This window comes from Salarias fasciatus, chromosome 1 (genome assembly GCF_902148845.1).
Source record: "Salarias fasciatus chromosome 1, fSalaFa1.1, whole genome shotgun sequence".
Taxonomy (NCBI): domain Eukaryota; kingdom Metazoa; phylum Chordata; class Actinopteri; order Blenniiformes; family Blenniidae; genus Salarias; species Salarias fasciatus.
Genome location: NC_043745.1, coordinates 20,569,294 through 20,584,523, shown reverse-complemented (window position 1 = coordinate 20,584,523; position 15,230 = coordinate 20,569,294). Strand labels below are relative to the sequence as shown.

The following is a 15,230-nucleotide window of genomic DNA, read 5'->3' as shown; positions in this document are numbered from 1 at the left end:
CTGTCATTTGGCTCAGCGGGGTCAGACAGCTCTTAACTGAAGCAGCAGAATCAAAGAGACAAGAAAACGCTGGTCAGCATGTGGACTGAATACCCAGAGCAAAACACACTCAGACCCCACCACGCCGTAATGACTCTATTTTGCTATGCGGCGGTCATCTCCAGACACTAAATCAGCCCAGAGTGTGCAGATCGTGATTCATCCTTCCTGCAGCTCACTCTTATATCTTCCCTCACTACGTATTTCTACCTGATCAGATCTTTTGTCGAAGCTGCTGCTGTCTCACCGGCTGATATAACCGACTAATCCTCCAGCTCAGCCAGTCCAGGACACAGAAATGAATCATTCCCAGTGACTCATGCAGAAGACAGACATCAGAGCCTTTACATTAATAACAATGATGAATCCTCCTGTCCAGCCTCTTTGTCAGAGCAGCTCGGTGCTCGTTTTGTCATTCAGATGAGGAGAATTATGACAGAGATGATTAAGCCATATATTTTGCCTACAGTGCGTGATATTCATTAGTGATATGAGAGCTCTCTGCTGTGCAAAGAGACAAAACATTTCTTAAATGACAAATTATACGTTTTAATGAAAATATACTCAAAAACGCACAGTGATATTAATTTCACATGTTTTCAGAGACTCACCTGTTATTGTGTGTTTTAAAATATGGTGTAAAGGTCAAACAATTTAAAATTCCTTTCAAAAAGATTAGTGCTGTCATGTGATCAAAGAAATTAATCTAATTAATTACAGTAGTTGTAATTAATTAATCTAATTAATCACATTTTAATCTCATATCTGCTTTAGGTCCCCAAGTGAAGAATTCAAATTCAGGGACTTTACAGAATTGTAGTGCATGACTCAACAAATGAATACACTGAGAAGAGAAAATTTGAAATCCACATTTTTGTTAATGATGAATGAAAGGTAAGTCAGGACGTCTTGTCCAAAATAAATCCTAAGCCCAATCAGGCAACTTAAATAACACTTTCAGTGTGTTTCATTAAAGAAATTCAAAAGAAGAAAACGTTTAAGTACATCCCAGCAAACCAATTCGGCCTGGTGCACTATTCAAGATGCAGTACAAATATTGATTAAAAAAAAAAAAAAAATCTTAAATAAAATAAGGCTGAGTCTTAAATACCCACTTAAGCAAACTAAATTCAAAATGGATACTAAAACTAAGTTAATACAGCAAGTTAAAATGAATACTACAAGTATAACATGTCTCTCAATAAGAAAACAGGTCCATTCACATTGAATTGCCACTTAAGTGTGCTATAATTAATCTTAGATAAATTTTTTTAGAGCTCTAATTTGCGGTGTGATTAATTAATCTAATTAATGCACTAAAGGGACAGCCCTAAAAAAGATACCTCATCAAAAAGGGACAAATGTTAATGAGTCATTGCTTCTTTTTTTTTTTTTTGCAGAGTCTTTTAGTGCCGGGCGGGAGGAGCAGAGGAGCAGAGGGAGGCCGGACCTGTGCGGAGCTGAGTGGACACTCAGCAGATCATGGTGGAGTGTGTGACAGCCCGCCGGGGTCTGGATCTGTCCCTCGTTTTGTTTCTGCTTCTCAACGTGAGCTCGGCTCAGCGGATCTCTGCAGCAGCAGCGGAGCTCCGGTCCACCGTCCACAGCTCCGGTAAAGCGCACACACACACACACACACACACACACACACACACACACACACACACACACACACACACACACACACACACACACACACACACACACACACACACACAACTTCTGCAAGAGTGGGGTGGACTGGAGTGAGGGGTGACAGAGAGATATTTAGGAAGTTTCCAGTTTCTCTTGCTTCAAACAACAAGTAACTGTGTGTGTAATAAATAAGAATAAAAATAAGATTACAATAAAAATATCAACGTAGTCGTCTTGCAGCAAACAGGTGCTGCAGACTGAAGTGTTTCTCTGGCAGATCACCAACCACAACTATCACATGGCTGTGAACAGGCTGTTCTTTATGGGAATTTTACCAGGCATAAAGCATAAAGTGGAATAAAGACTGAAGCTAAAGCAGATTAAAATCTTCACTTTTTTTCTGATGAAATGGGAACAAGTGGACACTTTGTTACTAATAGATCAAAGCCAGTTTTTGGAAATATTCATCAATAACTGTGTTTTGCAGGGGCATGCACTGGGCAGGGGTGGAGGGTTTATGGGGCTGCTAACGCTTTGGGTGGGGGCCTTGCAAAAGTTAACAGAAAGACTGTCTCTGAAGTCGCATTGATGTAGGTGAGATGATGATGTTGAATAATTTGACATAATGATTTTATTTGAGGAACTGACCCCTCAAAATGCATCAAAAGTATATCACTGAGCTGTCCAGTTGACTCTGTTGTGTTTGTAATCCACAAGAGGCTGCTGCTACCTGCTCAAACACTCTGATAATATAACTGCTCACAAAAGGCCAAAGCACAATTGTTGCTTTTCAGAGGAACTGAAGAAGGAAATTACCCACTTTTCCCCCATTTTTTGGAAGTGTAGAGATTTCTGTTTGTCAAAGTGTTTGTGAGGCAACATTTTTATTGTTTACATTATTACACTGAAAAAGTGTTCTGTACAACTTGAACATTTTTTCTTTTTACACAGACGAGACTATATTTTGATCATTATTTCATGCCTAGTTTTTTTGAGACATTTGTTCCATTGCTTGTTGAAGAGACATTATTTGGAAATGTATTGGGTTTGGTTGGTTAAACAGATGCTATGTTATGTTATATCTCACATTTTCATCATGGGGGAATGTATTTTGATTAAAAGAGATTTTTGAGAAAATCTTGAACATCATTTAAGAATCTTTTTGGCTGGGGAAGATAAATGGATATATGACTACCTTTTACAAAAAGAAGTACAGTTATTTGCATTTATTTTTTAATCTTGCTTTTTTAATATCAAGTTCTTTTTTTTCTTTGTGAAGAGGGCATGCATGACATTTTAATTCCTCTCTGTATTCCTGTCTGTATATATATGTATCTCCTCAAACATCTTGTCAATATGTTTTCAATTCTATTGCCACGGCAACAGCACCATGTAGTAAATGAGCGGTTATGTTGTCTTCCAGAGCTCGGGGTGAAGGAGCACTCGCGGATTGTGGCCCAGCACAATAAGCTGCGCAGCCGGGTCAAACCGATGGCGGCTAACATGCAAAAAATGGTTTGTGGCACCTATTGTCTATCTTTTCCGTGTGCTGTTGAGTAAATGCGAGTTTAGCGTTATCCTTTTGTGAACAATATATGCCGCTGTTTGCAGCTGCAGGACGCCCATAGAGCTGATACACTCACCGCCGTTTATCCTGCCTATGCAGCTATTATCTCCTTCATACACAGCATTGGATATCGACCTTTTTCCTTTCTCTTGTGGGAAATGATACAACTTGGGGAGCTGGATTTTCCAGCTATTAAAGAGGCGTCATATCAATAGGAAATCTGTTGAACAGCCACGGCGAAGTGCAGGTGATGCGCTTCATGCTGCGTACATTGCTGTGCAGCCTTTTAGTGAGTGAAGCCTCTCACTGGCCTGTAATGTGTTCAGACGATAACTCAAAACAAACTGAAATGCAAACAGCTCATTCAGGAACACAAGGAGTGAATTTTTCCAATGGTTTATTTCACTATTGCCAATAGACCCACATCATTCCCGCCAGAGTTAGAAAACAGTCACCTACTTCCTTCCCTACCTTTCTTTTTCTAATTACCCCATTTTTAAGTTCATCAGATAAACCTGAGCTGACAAGTGGCTATGAATTAAACAATTACTCAAATAACAAAAGTAATCGTTACTTGGTAAAGAAAATAAATCGCTCCAATGCCGACAAGTTCACTTCAAGTCTGGTTTTAAAAGAGAGCTGTGTTTTATTTCATCTTCAAGTGTTTCTCGGTAATAATGGCACTGCGGCTCTGAAAGTCACACTAACTCTTCAGCCTTGATATTCATTTCAGAAAACAACTTACATCAAGGTCATAACACAAAACTCTCTTATTCGTTTTAAATTCATAAGAGCTTGCTGCTCCAATTTCAAGGCCCATAATATTAATGACGATGTCTAAAACTGATCCAGTATGTTCACATGTAATAAAGTGAGCCGACAGTGATGACACTGAAAATACAGAAACTTCACTTCTCAGCTTTGTTTTTACTTTTCTTCAATCTTACTACAACAGGCTGTGTAGCAAAGACCAAAAAAAAAAGCTAAATTCCACACTAAGCTCCTTTGAATTCTCCCATAATATCATCTCTGACCTGGGAGGAAACTTGAGGTTAATTCTGGCAGCAGTGCTCTCAAAGAACTGCCCGAGGTGCAACAAACACAGCTTTGATTACAGGCCACAGTCGTACGAGAGCGATTCCTTTGCTCTGAAGTGAAGTTTCTAAACAAAGACATGAATAACAACGGCTCGGGGTTGAGCTGTACTCCTCTGCAGCGTCGATTGCCGTCGCAGTGTGCAGCGGTATTGTTGGTGCAGCATTTGTTCTGCTTGGCTGCAGGCTCGGTGATAGTGTCGACAGAATGAAGCCGAAATCAATTAGCCACGCACAGAGTGCTGTGAGGGTCACAAAACGAAATGACAGCGAGTAATTGTACTTCCTTTTAACAAATTTGAATAATAGCAAACATTTTCACTTCTCCCACAATGCTAATGATCGGCACATGTAATTAAAAGTTCGTTCATTATATGTGTGAGAATGTTATGTTGTTTTTTTGTGAATCTACAGCCAATGACTGCATTATGTAATAATGTGGAAAAAAAAACATTAATGAGTCTGGAATTTCAACAATAATTACAATTTAATACGTGCAGCATCAAAGCTGAGATCCTGGGAGGAAGCGATGTGTTTCGAGCTCTGTGGAAAAGGGCTCATCCCCCCACAATCATTGGATTTGAGGGTCTTGGCGAATTGCTGCTGAATGTCCCTTTTTTCCTTGATGTAAATTTTACCTCAGGTTTTTCTAATCTCACTAACTGCTAAACAGCGGAGCTAAATTGTGCCCTTATCTTCCTCCATCTATTGCTTTGCCGTACAGTACTTATCTGCAGGACTGTTTGTGTGTGTGATTATGACCAAGAGGTAATGATGGATTATGAAAACTCACAATGCACCAGATACCCTCAGGGCCTAATATGAGATTTGTGCCCGAGCAAAACTGTCACTTTGTCATAGATTACATCCTCGAAGCCACCCACACAGGCCGAGCGCCTTTCTTCGACTGCTCCTCAGCCTCGGAGAACTGTTCTCAACTGATAAGGCGGTAATGAGAAAACGAGGATGTGGATAATCATTCTGCATTCACAACTCTGGTATTACAGGTAATTTCCCTGCGAAAACCCTCAGAGGAAGCTTTGCTGAGCTGAAGAGGCACATTAAAGAGCTTTGCTGATAAACGTTTAAGGCTCAGGGCTTCTGCTGTGTTTGTGAGTATGGCAGTGAGGCTTTTTAACCCCACACAGTAATGGACCAGTCTGCTTTGTGGCGAGATTGCGTTGATGAGATCGGTATGTTGCCCCGTAGACTTTAAGAATGAGATAAAATACTTATATTTCAAGACAGAATGATGCTCCTTTTTCACCCTCTGCCCCGACAACAGGGTTTCCTTTATTATGTGGTCATAGCATAGCTTAAAAAGACACAAAAAAGTTCAGTATTCCCTTGTTGAAATGACTTGTTTGTGAGATTTGGTCTCATATACTAGACCTAAGCAAAGCCCTGACCTCATTTTAACAGTTTTCCTCATTTTAATGATTTAATTTGCATCATTAAAACAGTCCATGATGGCGCTGCAGAGACCACAGAACAGAGTAAAAACTCCCAGCTTGTCTTGGCTCTCAGTGAGACATTCACCTCTCACAGATGATACAGCATGACATGCTTTAAAATGAAATATCTCAGATGAGATATTGCCCAGTGACCTTAAACCCCCCTGGTGGCATCAAAGCCTGGCCGGCTGACATCAGAGAGCAGATGAACAATGAACCTCAGGGGCCTCATCCTTTTAACACCGCACATCAGTGTCATACCTGTTAGGCCTGTCTTTGAGAGCGTGCCGGTTTGTTGGCGCATTAGATTTTTTTTGTTGTTCCTTCCTTTACAAAACAACACTGGCTCAGAAGTGATGAGAAACATCGTGCTGCTCAAAGCAGAGATAAAGGCTCGCACTCATTCAGAGTTTTTATTCAGCCTTTGTACATTGAATGTCTTACTTTCCCCACATCAGACTACGTATTTCCCCATCTGAGTAGTATTTTATTGGACTGAAAATAAGTTTTACTTGAATCAGCAACTTAAAACCTTTAACCACTTCGTGAGGTGTTTTATGTCCGTGAAGCTCACAATGAGCGTCAGTTTGTGTGTCTTGGCTCGATGAAAGAATCGAGGTGGCTTCATATCTGTGGCCTACTGTGAGCTGAAAAAGTAGTACAAGAAAATCACTTATAACCCCACCAAGCGAGAAATATGTTTATTCCAGTTTTACATCAATACCTATGAAAGACAGTTTACGAGGGTGTACCCAAATGTAACCGGAATTTGGCTGTAACTTTTTATTTCTGACATTTCAAAATAAAACATCACCGTCGCCTTCAAAATAATCTTCATCTGCATTAATGCAGCGCTCCAGCCGTGTCTCCCACTTCACCACTGCATCGCCAGACCCGTGCGTAATTGTGCCATTCAGGGCCGGCTACGATTTGTCTGTCACCTCCTCCACATCTGCAAACCGCTGTCCCTTCAGCTCCTTCTTCAACTTGGGGAACAAGAAAAAGTCAATCGGGGCTACATCTGGCGAATTAGGCGGATAGGAGAAGAGATTCATTCCCATTCTTCGTCAGAACTGCGTGACGCGCAGCGCCGTGTCCGCTGGCGCTCTGTGGTGGTGGATCAACCGGGCTCCACTCCGCCACTACGCGGGCCGCTTCCTCCTCACATCCTCACGGAGCCGTCTGAGGACTTCCATGCAGTAGTCCTGATTTACAGTCTGACCTGGAGGGACAGACTCGCTGTGGACGATACCCTGGACAGCGAAAAAGCAGCTCAGCATTGTTTTCATGGCTGAGTGGACCTGACGCGCGGACATCTGGCCCTTCTTAAACCACCCGAACCACTCATGGACCTGATTCTTCCCCAGAGCATCATCCTTGTAGGCTTGCTGCAACAAGGGGAGTGTTTCTGCTGCTGTTTTTCCCAGCAATAAGCAGAAATTTAAAGTTCGCTCTAGCAGTTTTCGGGACGGACACAATGGAAGTGGATGGTATTTTTGGTTCCCCTCGTCAAACTCATCAAATACAAAATCCAACAACCCCAAAACACTTTGATGGACACGTTATAATCCGCACATTAACTACGCTGTGGAACACCAACAAATAATACTGTAGCGTTACGACACTGAAGCAAATACTGGGAACAATTTTTTCTTTTGAAATCACTACGCCCAGACGCCATATTTAGTAAGTAGTTCCGTCTTAGCAATCTCTGCATAAACACCTCAATCTGGTAATTTGCATTAATATTTCACAGCGTAATGAATGTGCAGATTATAACGTGTCCACCAAAGTGTTTTGGGGTTGTTGGATTTTGTATTTGATGAGTTTGACAAGGGGAACCAAAAATACCATCCACTTCCATTGTGTCTGTCCCGAAAACCTTCCCCGACTCACCTCTGGATAAACAATAGCTCGCCCTCACAAAAAAGTAAGTATGCATGTCGCCATTTTGGAAAAATTGCAGACGGGAGCTGCACTCTGTTACTATAAATAGCGCGTGACAGACATCAGCGTCACTCTGGGAGCTCGGACTTTTCACAGACATGCATGAGGCTTACCTGTAGCACATCTGACGGCCAGAAGTCAAACTCATTATTATTAATATTTTCTGACCAAATTCAGGTTTCTTTGGGTACCCCCTCGTACTTTAATTTAAACATGGCATGTGTTGATAATTACTGTTTCCATAATATATTTTGTTTTCACACAGCAAGAACATTTCCTGCATAAGTCAGGGATTGCAGCCTGTATGTGTGGAGTTTGCATGTTCTCCTTGTGCATGAGTTTTGCCTGATTGTCTGGGTACATGTTGAAAAAATGTGTTTGAGACTCTGTGTGTGTGTGGGTGTGTGTGTGTTGGTGTGTGTGTGTGTTGTGTGTGTGTGTGTGTGTGTGTGTGTGTGTGTGTGTGTGTGTGTGTGCGCGCGTGTGTGTGCGTGTGTGTGCGTGTGTGTGCGTGTGTGTGCGTGTTTGTGTGTGCATGCTTGTGTTCAACCTGAATAGGGTGTACACTGCTATCTCCAACAACCACATGATCTCTAAAATATAGATGAAAACCTTATAAACTTAATGAAGAATGTCCGAACAACAATATAATCACCTGGTGTTCACTAATGGTAAAGACTGCCGGTGTGGTTTAAAACGTTAGTGTCAAGCTAAAGAACTTAAAAGAGTAATAACAATGTGGATCTTATTTCACAAATACACCAATATAAACAGAGGATTATCTTCAGATCATATTGTATTTAGTTGAGTTTCTTCTTTGTGAAGGAGAAACACTTGGAGACAGGACACTTTTGTGCTGCTCCGTCACATACGTGGTTGCTAAGAGCAGGAGCCAATGCCATCTGACTCTGAGTGAAGACAGCGAGGTACACCTGGACAGACACAAAGAGCTGCAAAGGTCACATTTTTATAGTGCAGCGATTGATGAAATGATTGTGGATTTTAATCTCTATTTGGTTTTATTCACAGGAGTGGAGCGAGAAGTTGGCCACGCTTGCAAAAGAGAGAGCTGCATTATGTTTCACAGACTCTTCCCCTCAGCGCTCCTCATCGCACAGTCTCATCGGCTGGAACACACACGTCTCACGTCACGGAGTCGCCTCGTTTTCTGACGTCGTCAACTTATGGTTTAAGGAGGGGGAATGATTCCTCTACATGACTGGGGAATGCAGGGAGAATGCCACTTGTCAACACTATACACAGGTAGAAACTCTAAACATTATATATACATAGAACTGTGGTGTCAAAGCCTTTTTAACTGAGGGCCACACAGACAAATCCACCAGAAGTGCAGCACGCCCTTAAAACTACAGTATATTAAGGTTAAAACTATCACATATCACTACTACTTACTACTGCTCATGCAAATATAAAACTGGATCATGGCTTGGACACCTCCGGCTCAAAGTAAAAGTTTCCTGAGTGTCATTTCTTTTTCAAAGTGCTTCTCTATTTAAACTTCTGTTGTTGTGTAGCTGGTCTGGGCCACTTCTAGACAGGTGGGCTGTGCGATCCAGCTGTGTCTGCGAGATGAGGACCTCTGGCACGTGTTTGTCTGCGCTTATTACCCTGGGTAACAGTTGCACACATCCTTCGGAAATGTAGATGCTTCATTGGGAGAAAAGTTCTTAGAGTTTCTTCAGAACTGAAAAAGTAAAATGTCCAGTTTTCCCACCTCCTGCTGCAGAACTTATCAGACATTGTGTGTGGTGTGTGTGTGTGTGTGTGGTGTGTGTGTGTGTGTGTGTGTGTGTGTGTGGTGTGTGTGTGTGTGTTGTGTGTGTCGCTGCAGGGGTAACTGGGAGGTGAACGGTCAGCTGGTGAGGCCCTATAAGTCGGGGCTGTACTGCTCACTCTGCACCTCTGATATGTCCGGCTGTTACAGACTGTGGGGACCATGTGGGCGGACTGTGTGGTGAGACGATGCTCATACTCACATTAAATTAAACTTTTGCTGCAACAGAACCAGCAGTTCCATTGCGAAATGATCAGATGCACAATTACAGACATGCAAGCATGATAACATATAAATGATGACAGTTCTAATATTTTCTCTGAGTTTGATATGTGATGTGAAATGCTCACATGCAATAAATCTCTTCATGACAAACCTGATACGAACACTGGCAGTTTCCTTAGAATAATGAGTGCAAACTGAAATCTGATTTATTACAGTGTTTCTAGCAGTGTCATTATTGGCATATTCTTTTGTTCTCCACTTCCTTGGCTGCTCAATTTCTGCCATCAGTTAGCATTAGCATTCATGCTAATGCTTTTTTGGTTCTGGTAAGGTGACTAATTTTTATTAGTGTATTATTTCAGACCTGCCGTTTGGAGTCGCTTTTATGTCTTCAGTGGATAAATTAAGATTAATAACAGCTACTTTTTTTTTCTTTTTTTTTTTTTTTAGCAAAATTGTAGTTAATGTCTCTTTTTTTTTTGTTTTGCTCTAAGTAAAGTAATCCTGTGGATTGGTCAGATTCCCTTGTGGGTGACCTGTGTGTGGTGTGTGTGTGTGTGTGTGTGTGTGTGTGTGTGTGTGTGTGTGTGTGTGTGTGTGTGTCTGTGTGTCAGAGATCCCAAGGAACCCGTGCCGTATGAGCTGCGGACCACACGGACATCTTAACGTCTCGTCCTGTAAATGCAGGTGTGACGTCGGGTTCACTGGACGTTTCTGCCAAGGTACCATGAATCAGGCGTCAGATTTCTTCACCTTATCAGCAGCAATCAGATAGAGTCCAACCTGTGAGTCCACATTTACAAAAGCAGGATAAGAGGTTAACATGAGCTGCCGTTGTGTTGTTTTTCAGTTCGGTGCAGCGGCCGCTGTTTGCACGGGCGTTTCAAAGCAGAGGAGTGCTCCTGTTTGTGTGACGTTGGTTATGGCGGTCCTGACTGTGCTGGTAAGTGTGGAGCATTTTCTCATTTGTGCATCTGTGCTCAGTCATTTACCTTAGGAAGTTGTACTGTGAGATACAGATGAGTTTTAGATTTCACAGCCACAAATCAATGTGGTTGCTTCAAGGTTTTTTAATTCAGCTATGAAATAATAGGATGAAAGCTGTATTAATAAGAAATGTATAGAATAGATTAAACTGTTTTTAATAAATGACCCAAAGATAGATTCAAGCTGCATGCTGGACACCTGTCGTCACTTTTATTATGCAACATAATAACATCCACAACAATCCAATGTGAGGGCTGTCAGTGGTATTTTACACACTACCTGAAATTTATAAAAAAAAAACCAGATGAAACACAGAGAAATTCCTCTGATGCACACACCAATGACAACAAAGATCTGCTGAGAGGGTACAAGCGCCTGTGAAGGCCTTCACATCCTATTTTATTCGATTTAGAGGTCTTTGGTCTCGGCTTTGTTCAGACTTCAATTGAATATCAATGGAAATGGTTTGGGTCGGAAGCAGACTGAGGTCTGTTTTTCAGTCTGGAGCCACCTGTTTGCACACCGAGGTGTGAATGAAAAACAGACATTTTCACACTAATGCAACATTTTTTTTTCAAGAATTCATTTAAATTAGACCAAAGCTGATATGTGTGAAAACATCCTCACACCTTTACTGAACCTTTACCTTTTGTATCTTTAGGGTCAACAGGGAACACATTAGCACATCGATTTGTGTTTGTTTCAGTTATGACAGTCCTGGTTTTGCAGATTTACAGTTGTAAAATAAATTCAATCAGGAAACATTAAAATAAAGATGGATTTTCAGAAACAGAGTTGTTCTATTAAGCGTAATTTTAAACTCTGCCTGCTTTTGCTCCATCAGAAAAGGTTCAGTTTCCCTTTGACAGCTGTGACGTGACAATAGATGGAAGCTGCTTCGTGGTGTCGTCTGAAGCTGAAACCTACTACAGAGCTAAAAGTCGCTGTCAGGTGAGAGGAAGGTGTGTGTTGCCCGCTGACGGAGTGTGAAGCTTCTGAAACCATCAGGCACTGTGTGATATCTTCGTCTGAAGACGGTCTCTGCTCTGAACTTATCCTTGTCTGAACCACCAGGAACTGGGAGGAATACTTGCTCAAATCCACAGTCAGAAGGTTCAAGACATCTTGGCCTTTTATCTGAGTCAGCTGGAGACAAACAACGAGGTCAACAACGCCGACTTTGAAACAAGAAACTTCTGGATAGGTACAAGTGTTTACCTCATGCTGCCACGTAGATAAATGTTGAATTACCCTAACAGATGGGGTCACTGTTGTTTATCACTTCACTCGCTTCAAGCTGGAGGTGGGGAAGAAGGCGAGAGGCTGAAGCAGCTGTGGTTTTTTTTTTGCTCTGCAGGCTTGACATACAAGCCTCCGAAAGACTCATTTCGCTGGGACACAGGAGAGATCCCCGGCTTCAGCAGCTTTGCCTTTGGGCAACCTGACAACCAGGGGTAAGAGACACATTAGGTACTGCAGAGTGCAGCCGAACAGAGACAGGCGCAGTGCAACAGAGGAAAACAAACACACTGAGGCCCGTCCCCTGAAAGGTGGAAAACGAATGTGAGCTCCTGGAGTTCTGTTCTGCATGTGTAAGTCTCAAACTACTGAACGGTTTGAGCTCAGAGTTTTGTATTTGTTTACTTTAAAGCTGAATATAGTTTGAACCAAGAAACTAGGATAACACAGTGATGCAACCTTCACCCTGAGCACTAGATGTCTCTCTGTTTCTCTCTCCGTCACCCTCAGATCTCCATTTCTGATCTTTTCTTTTCACTCTCTTCACCGTGGCTTCTGTAGTTTACTTTGTTTGCTGTAAACTTTGTAATGACACAAACTCGGTCTCATTGCCACACAGCAGTGTTTCAAGCAACCCTGCGAAGAGCTTTGTAATTTCTTCATCTAACCTTCTCCCATTGCACACCATTAAACTCCTCACTGCTCCTCTTTGCCTCCTTATTCCAGGTTTGGGAACTGTGTGGAGTTGCAGGCATTGAGCGCCTTCAACTGGAGTGACCAGCGCTGTAAAACAAGGAACCGCTATATCTGTCAGCACGGTGAGGGTGGGGTGTCAGTCCCAGCTGGGGGTAGGTGAAGACAGCGGGGTAATCACATCTATGGGCAGTTTGAGAGTCCCTGATTAACCCCTTTTAGTATGAGAGGAAAACCCCACAGATACACTCCCACTCAGCAGTGGCTCCTTGTGCTCACTGAATTATGTGTCGATAAACATGTTCATCTGATTCTTAAACGTATTCTAAAATTCTAAAATGGCTAGAATAGTTCAAATTGGTGAAAAGGTTCAAACAAATGAAAAAGCTGAAAAAAATGGTAATGAATAGAAAACCAGGGTGATTAAAAAGTCTACTGTTCTTAACTTTTCAGCCAGACACAATATAAATGTTGATCAGCTGTGGAATCCTGACTGTCAAGGATAAAGGTCACTGTAATGCGCCTGTTGGCCGTGTTGTCCAAGTGAAGCCACTCACTTCACAAAGACTGACTTAATTCAGTGTTAATTCCAACAGACATCTGTAAATTGAGCTTTAAATTGTATTTTAATTATTTTGGTAAAAGCCGGGCTGTTTTCTCCCTTCACAGTTCTGAAATTGATTGCGCTTTAGAATCATTATCGCTCCTTCTACCTGCTGCGCTCGACTCCATCCCACGTTACTTATTTCACAGCTCCCGTCACTGCTAATCGCTGCGGGCTGAAGGGTGTAAAATGTTAATCCAGTGTGTCCAGTAATGATGTGAAAACAACATTGAAGTCCGCATGTGATCCAGCCCACACGTTTAAACATCCCTCTCAGTCCAAATCAATGACACTCAGCGCTCAGCATCAAGCATGTGTGGGTGATCGATAAATGTCAGCTGAACAAAAGACACACACACACACACTCTCGCACGCACACACCACTGACATTGCATTGATTGTAAGAAATGAGACGGTGGCACATGTTTAGTCTTGCCATCTTGAGTGCGTCTCCGTGAGTGCTCGCCGTATCATCTGGTATTGATCACTCGCGGCAGAGTGACTGATCTGCTTTGAATGCCGTCTGTGTTTCCAGCGCATCATTTTTTTTTTTAACTGCAGCATTTTTGAAAACCTCCCAACGCCTTGCTCTCTGTTTGTGTTTGTGTTGTACACAAACAGGTAATGATCAGGACGGGGCTCCGAGGACTGATTGTGTCGATGGTAGTTACTGCTACCGCGGTGCCGGAGTCATTAACAAGGCCCATTTCAGCGAACGTCCTCGCCATCCGATCATTCATTCGTCAGAGTTTTTCCTCTAAATAAAAGCAGAATTTTCACTGAAGCAACAAGAATGACGCGCATAAATTCAGCTAATTATAAGCGCACGGAGCCCCTGCAGCCCGTCAGAGTAATTTCCAGCCGTCATTGCCGTGTTGTGTTAATTGCTAATAAAATGATAATGTGGATATCGCACAGCCTGAGGCAGACACTAAGCTATGTTTCTCCAGAGCACTGTCCTGCCTGCGTGTGTGTGTGGTGTGTGTGTGTGTGTGGGTGTGTGTGTGTGTGTGTGTGGGTGTGTGGTGTGTGGTGTGGTGTGTGTGTGTGTGGTGTTGTGTGTTTCCATAGCTTCAAATCTAAAGTTTTTATAGTCTCACATGTCACATTAGGAGCGCCTTTACAGTCATCTGTGAGTTGAACTGAGTACTGAGTAGAGATTTATCAGACCATTCCCATTTCCTCTGCACACACTTCACTCCTTCGTGTTATTGTTATTGTTTATTATGATTTACAGCACCCCTGTAACAAACATGCTGCTAATTAATTGTGTGTTTTTCACAGCTTCAGAGCACATTGCCCGGTGGGATGATGGCAGGTGATCTGGATTTCACTCATGTTGTTTGGGACAATGACGACGGCGGCTGGCTGTATGTTTCATTGATCACTGTTCTCGGTTCAGAGCAGTGTTCATGCACTGTTTACAGTGTACTTGCGTTAAGTCTTAATGGAAATATTTCGATATTAAATCGTTGTGTGCCACACCTATTTAGTGACTACTGTTTGAATAAGCAGTGTAAATGAATAAAAAAATCCTCACTGACACATTTGCCTGAGAGTTTTTCATGGAGCTCCTCCATCGTCAGTGTTTGTGTGTTCAAGTAATCGATGGTGTCTGCCACCTTTAAAGAGTATTTTAAAATTGCTGGTAGGAGTCAAACAAAGAAAAGCTCTTTGTTTGTTTCGGGTCTTCCACATTTGAAGATCTTGGGCCTTAAGGTCCAGTGACTAGCAGATTCAAACTGTGCTTATTGAAAACAGCATTTTGTTCATGCTAAAACTTACTAAGGTAAAATAAGATAAGCTTTCAGCTTTAAGATAAGCCAACTGCATCTCCCGTCTTTCTTTAGACCACATATAAGCTCAAAGTTAAATTCAATTTGTTTAAGTGAAATTAAGAACAAAATCAAAACTAAATTTATAAATGAAGTTCTCTCCCAAATAGGGTTGT

General features: G+C 42.0%; 1 protein-coding gene across 1 annotated transcript; it reads left to right on the top strand.

The window, feature by feature from the left end:
* Positions 1-3,150: 3,150 nt before the first annotated feature.
* Positions 3,151-14,681, top strand: LOC115389309 (C-type lectin domain family 18 member A-like). Its single transcript, XM_030092805.1, is given in 12 exon segments — positions 3,151-3,189; positions 8,766-8,999; positions 9,272-9,369; positions 9,589-9,688; positions 9,690-9,711; positions 10,371-10,478; positions 10,607-10,699; positions 11,588-11,694; positions 11,818-11,947; positions 12,101-12,197; positions 12,709-12,806; positions 14,570-14,681. Coding segments are annotated over 12 exon segments (1,143 nt in total). The 5' UTR covers positions 3,151-3,165; the 3' UTR covers positions 14,602-14,681.
* Positions 14,682-15,230: the final 549 nt, after the last annotated feature.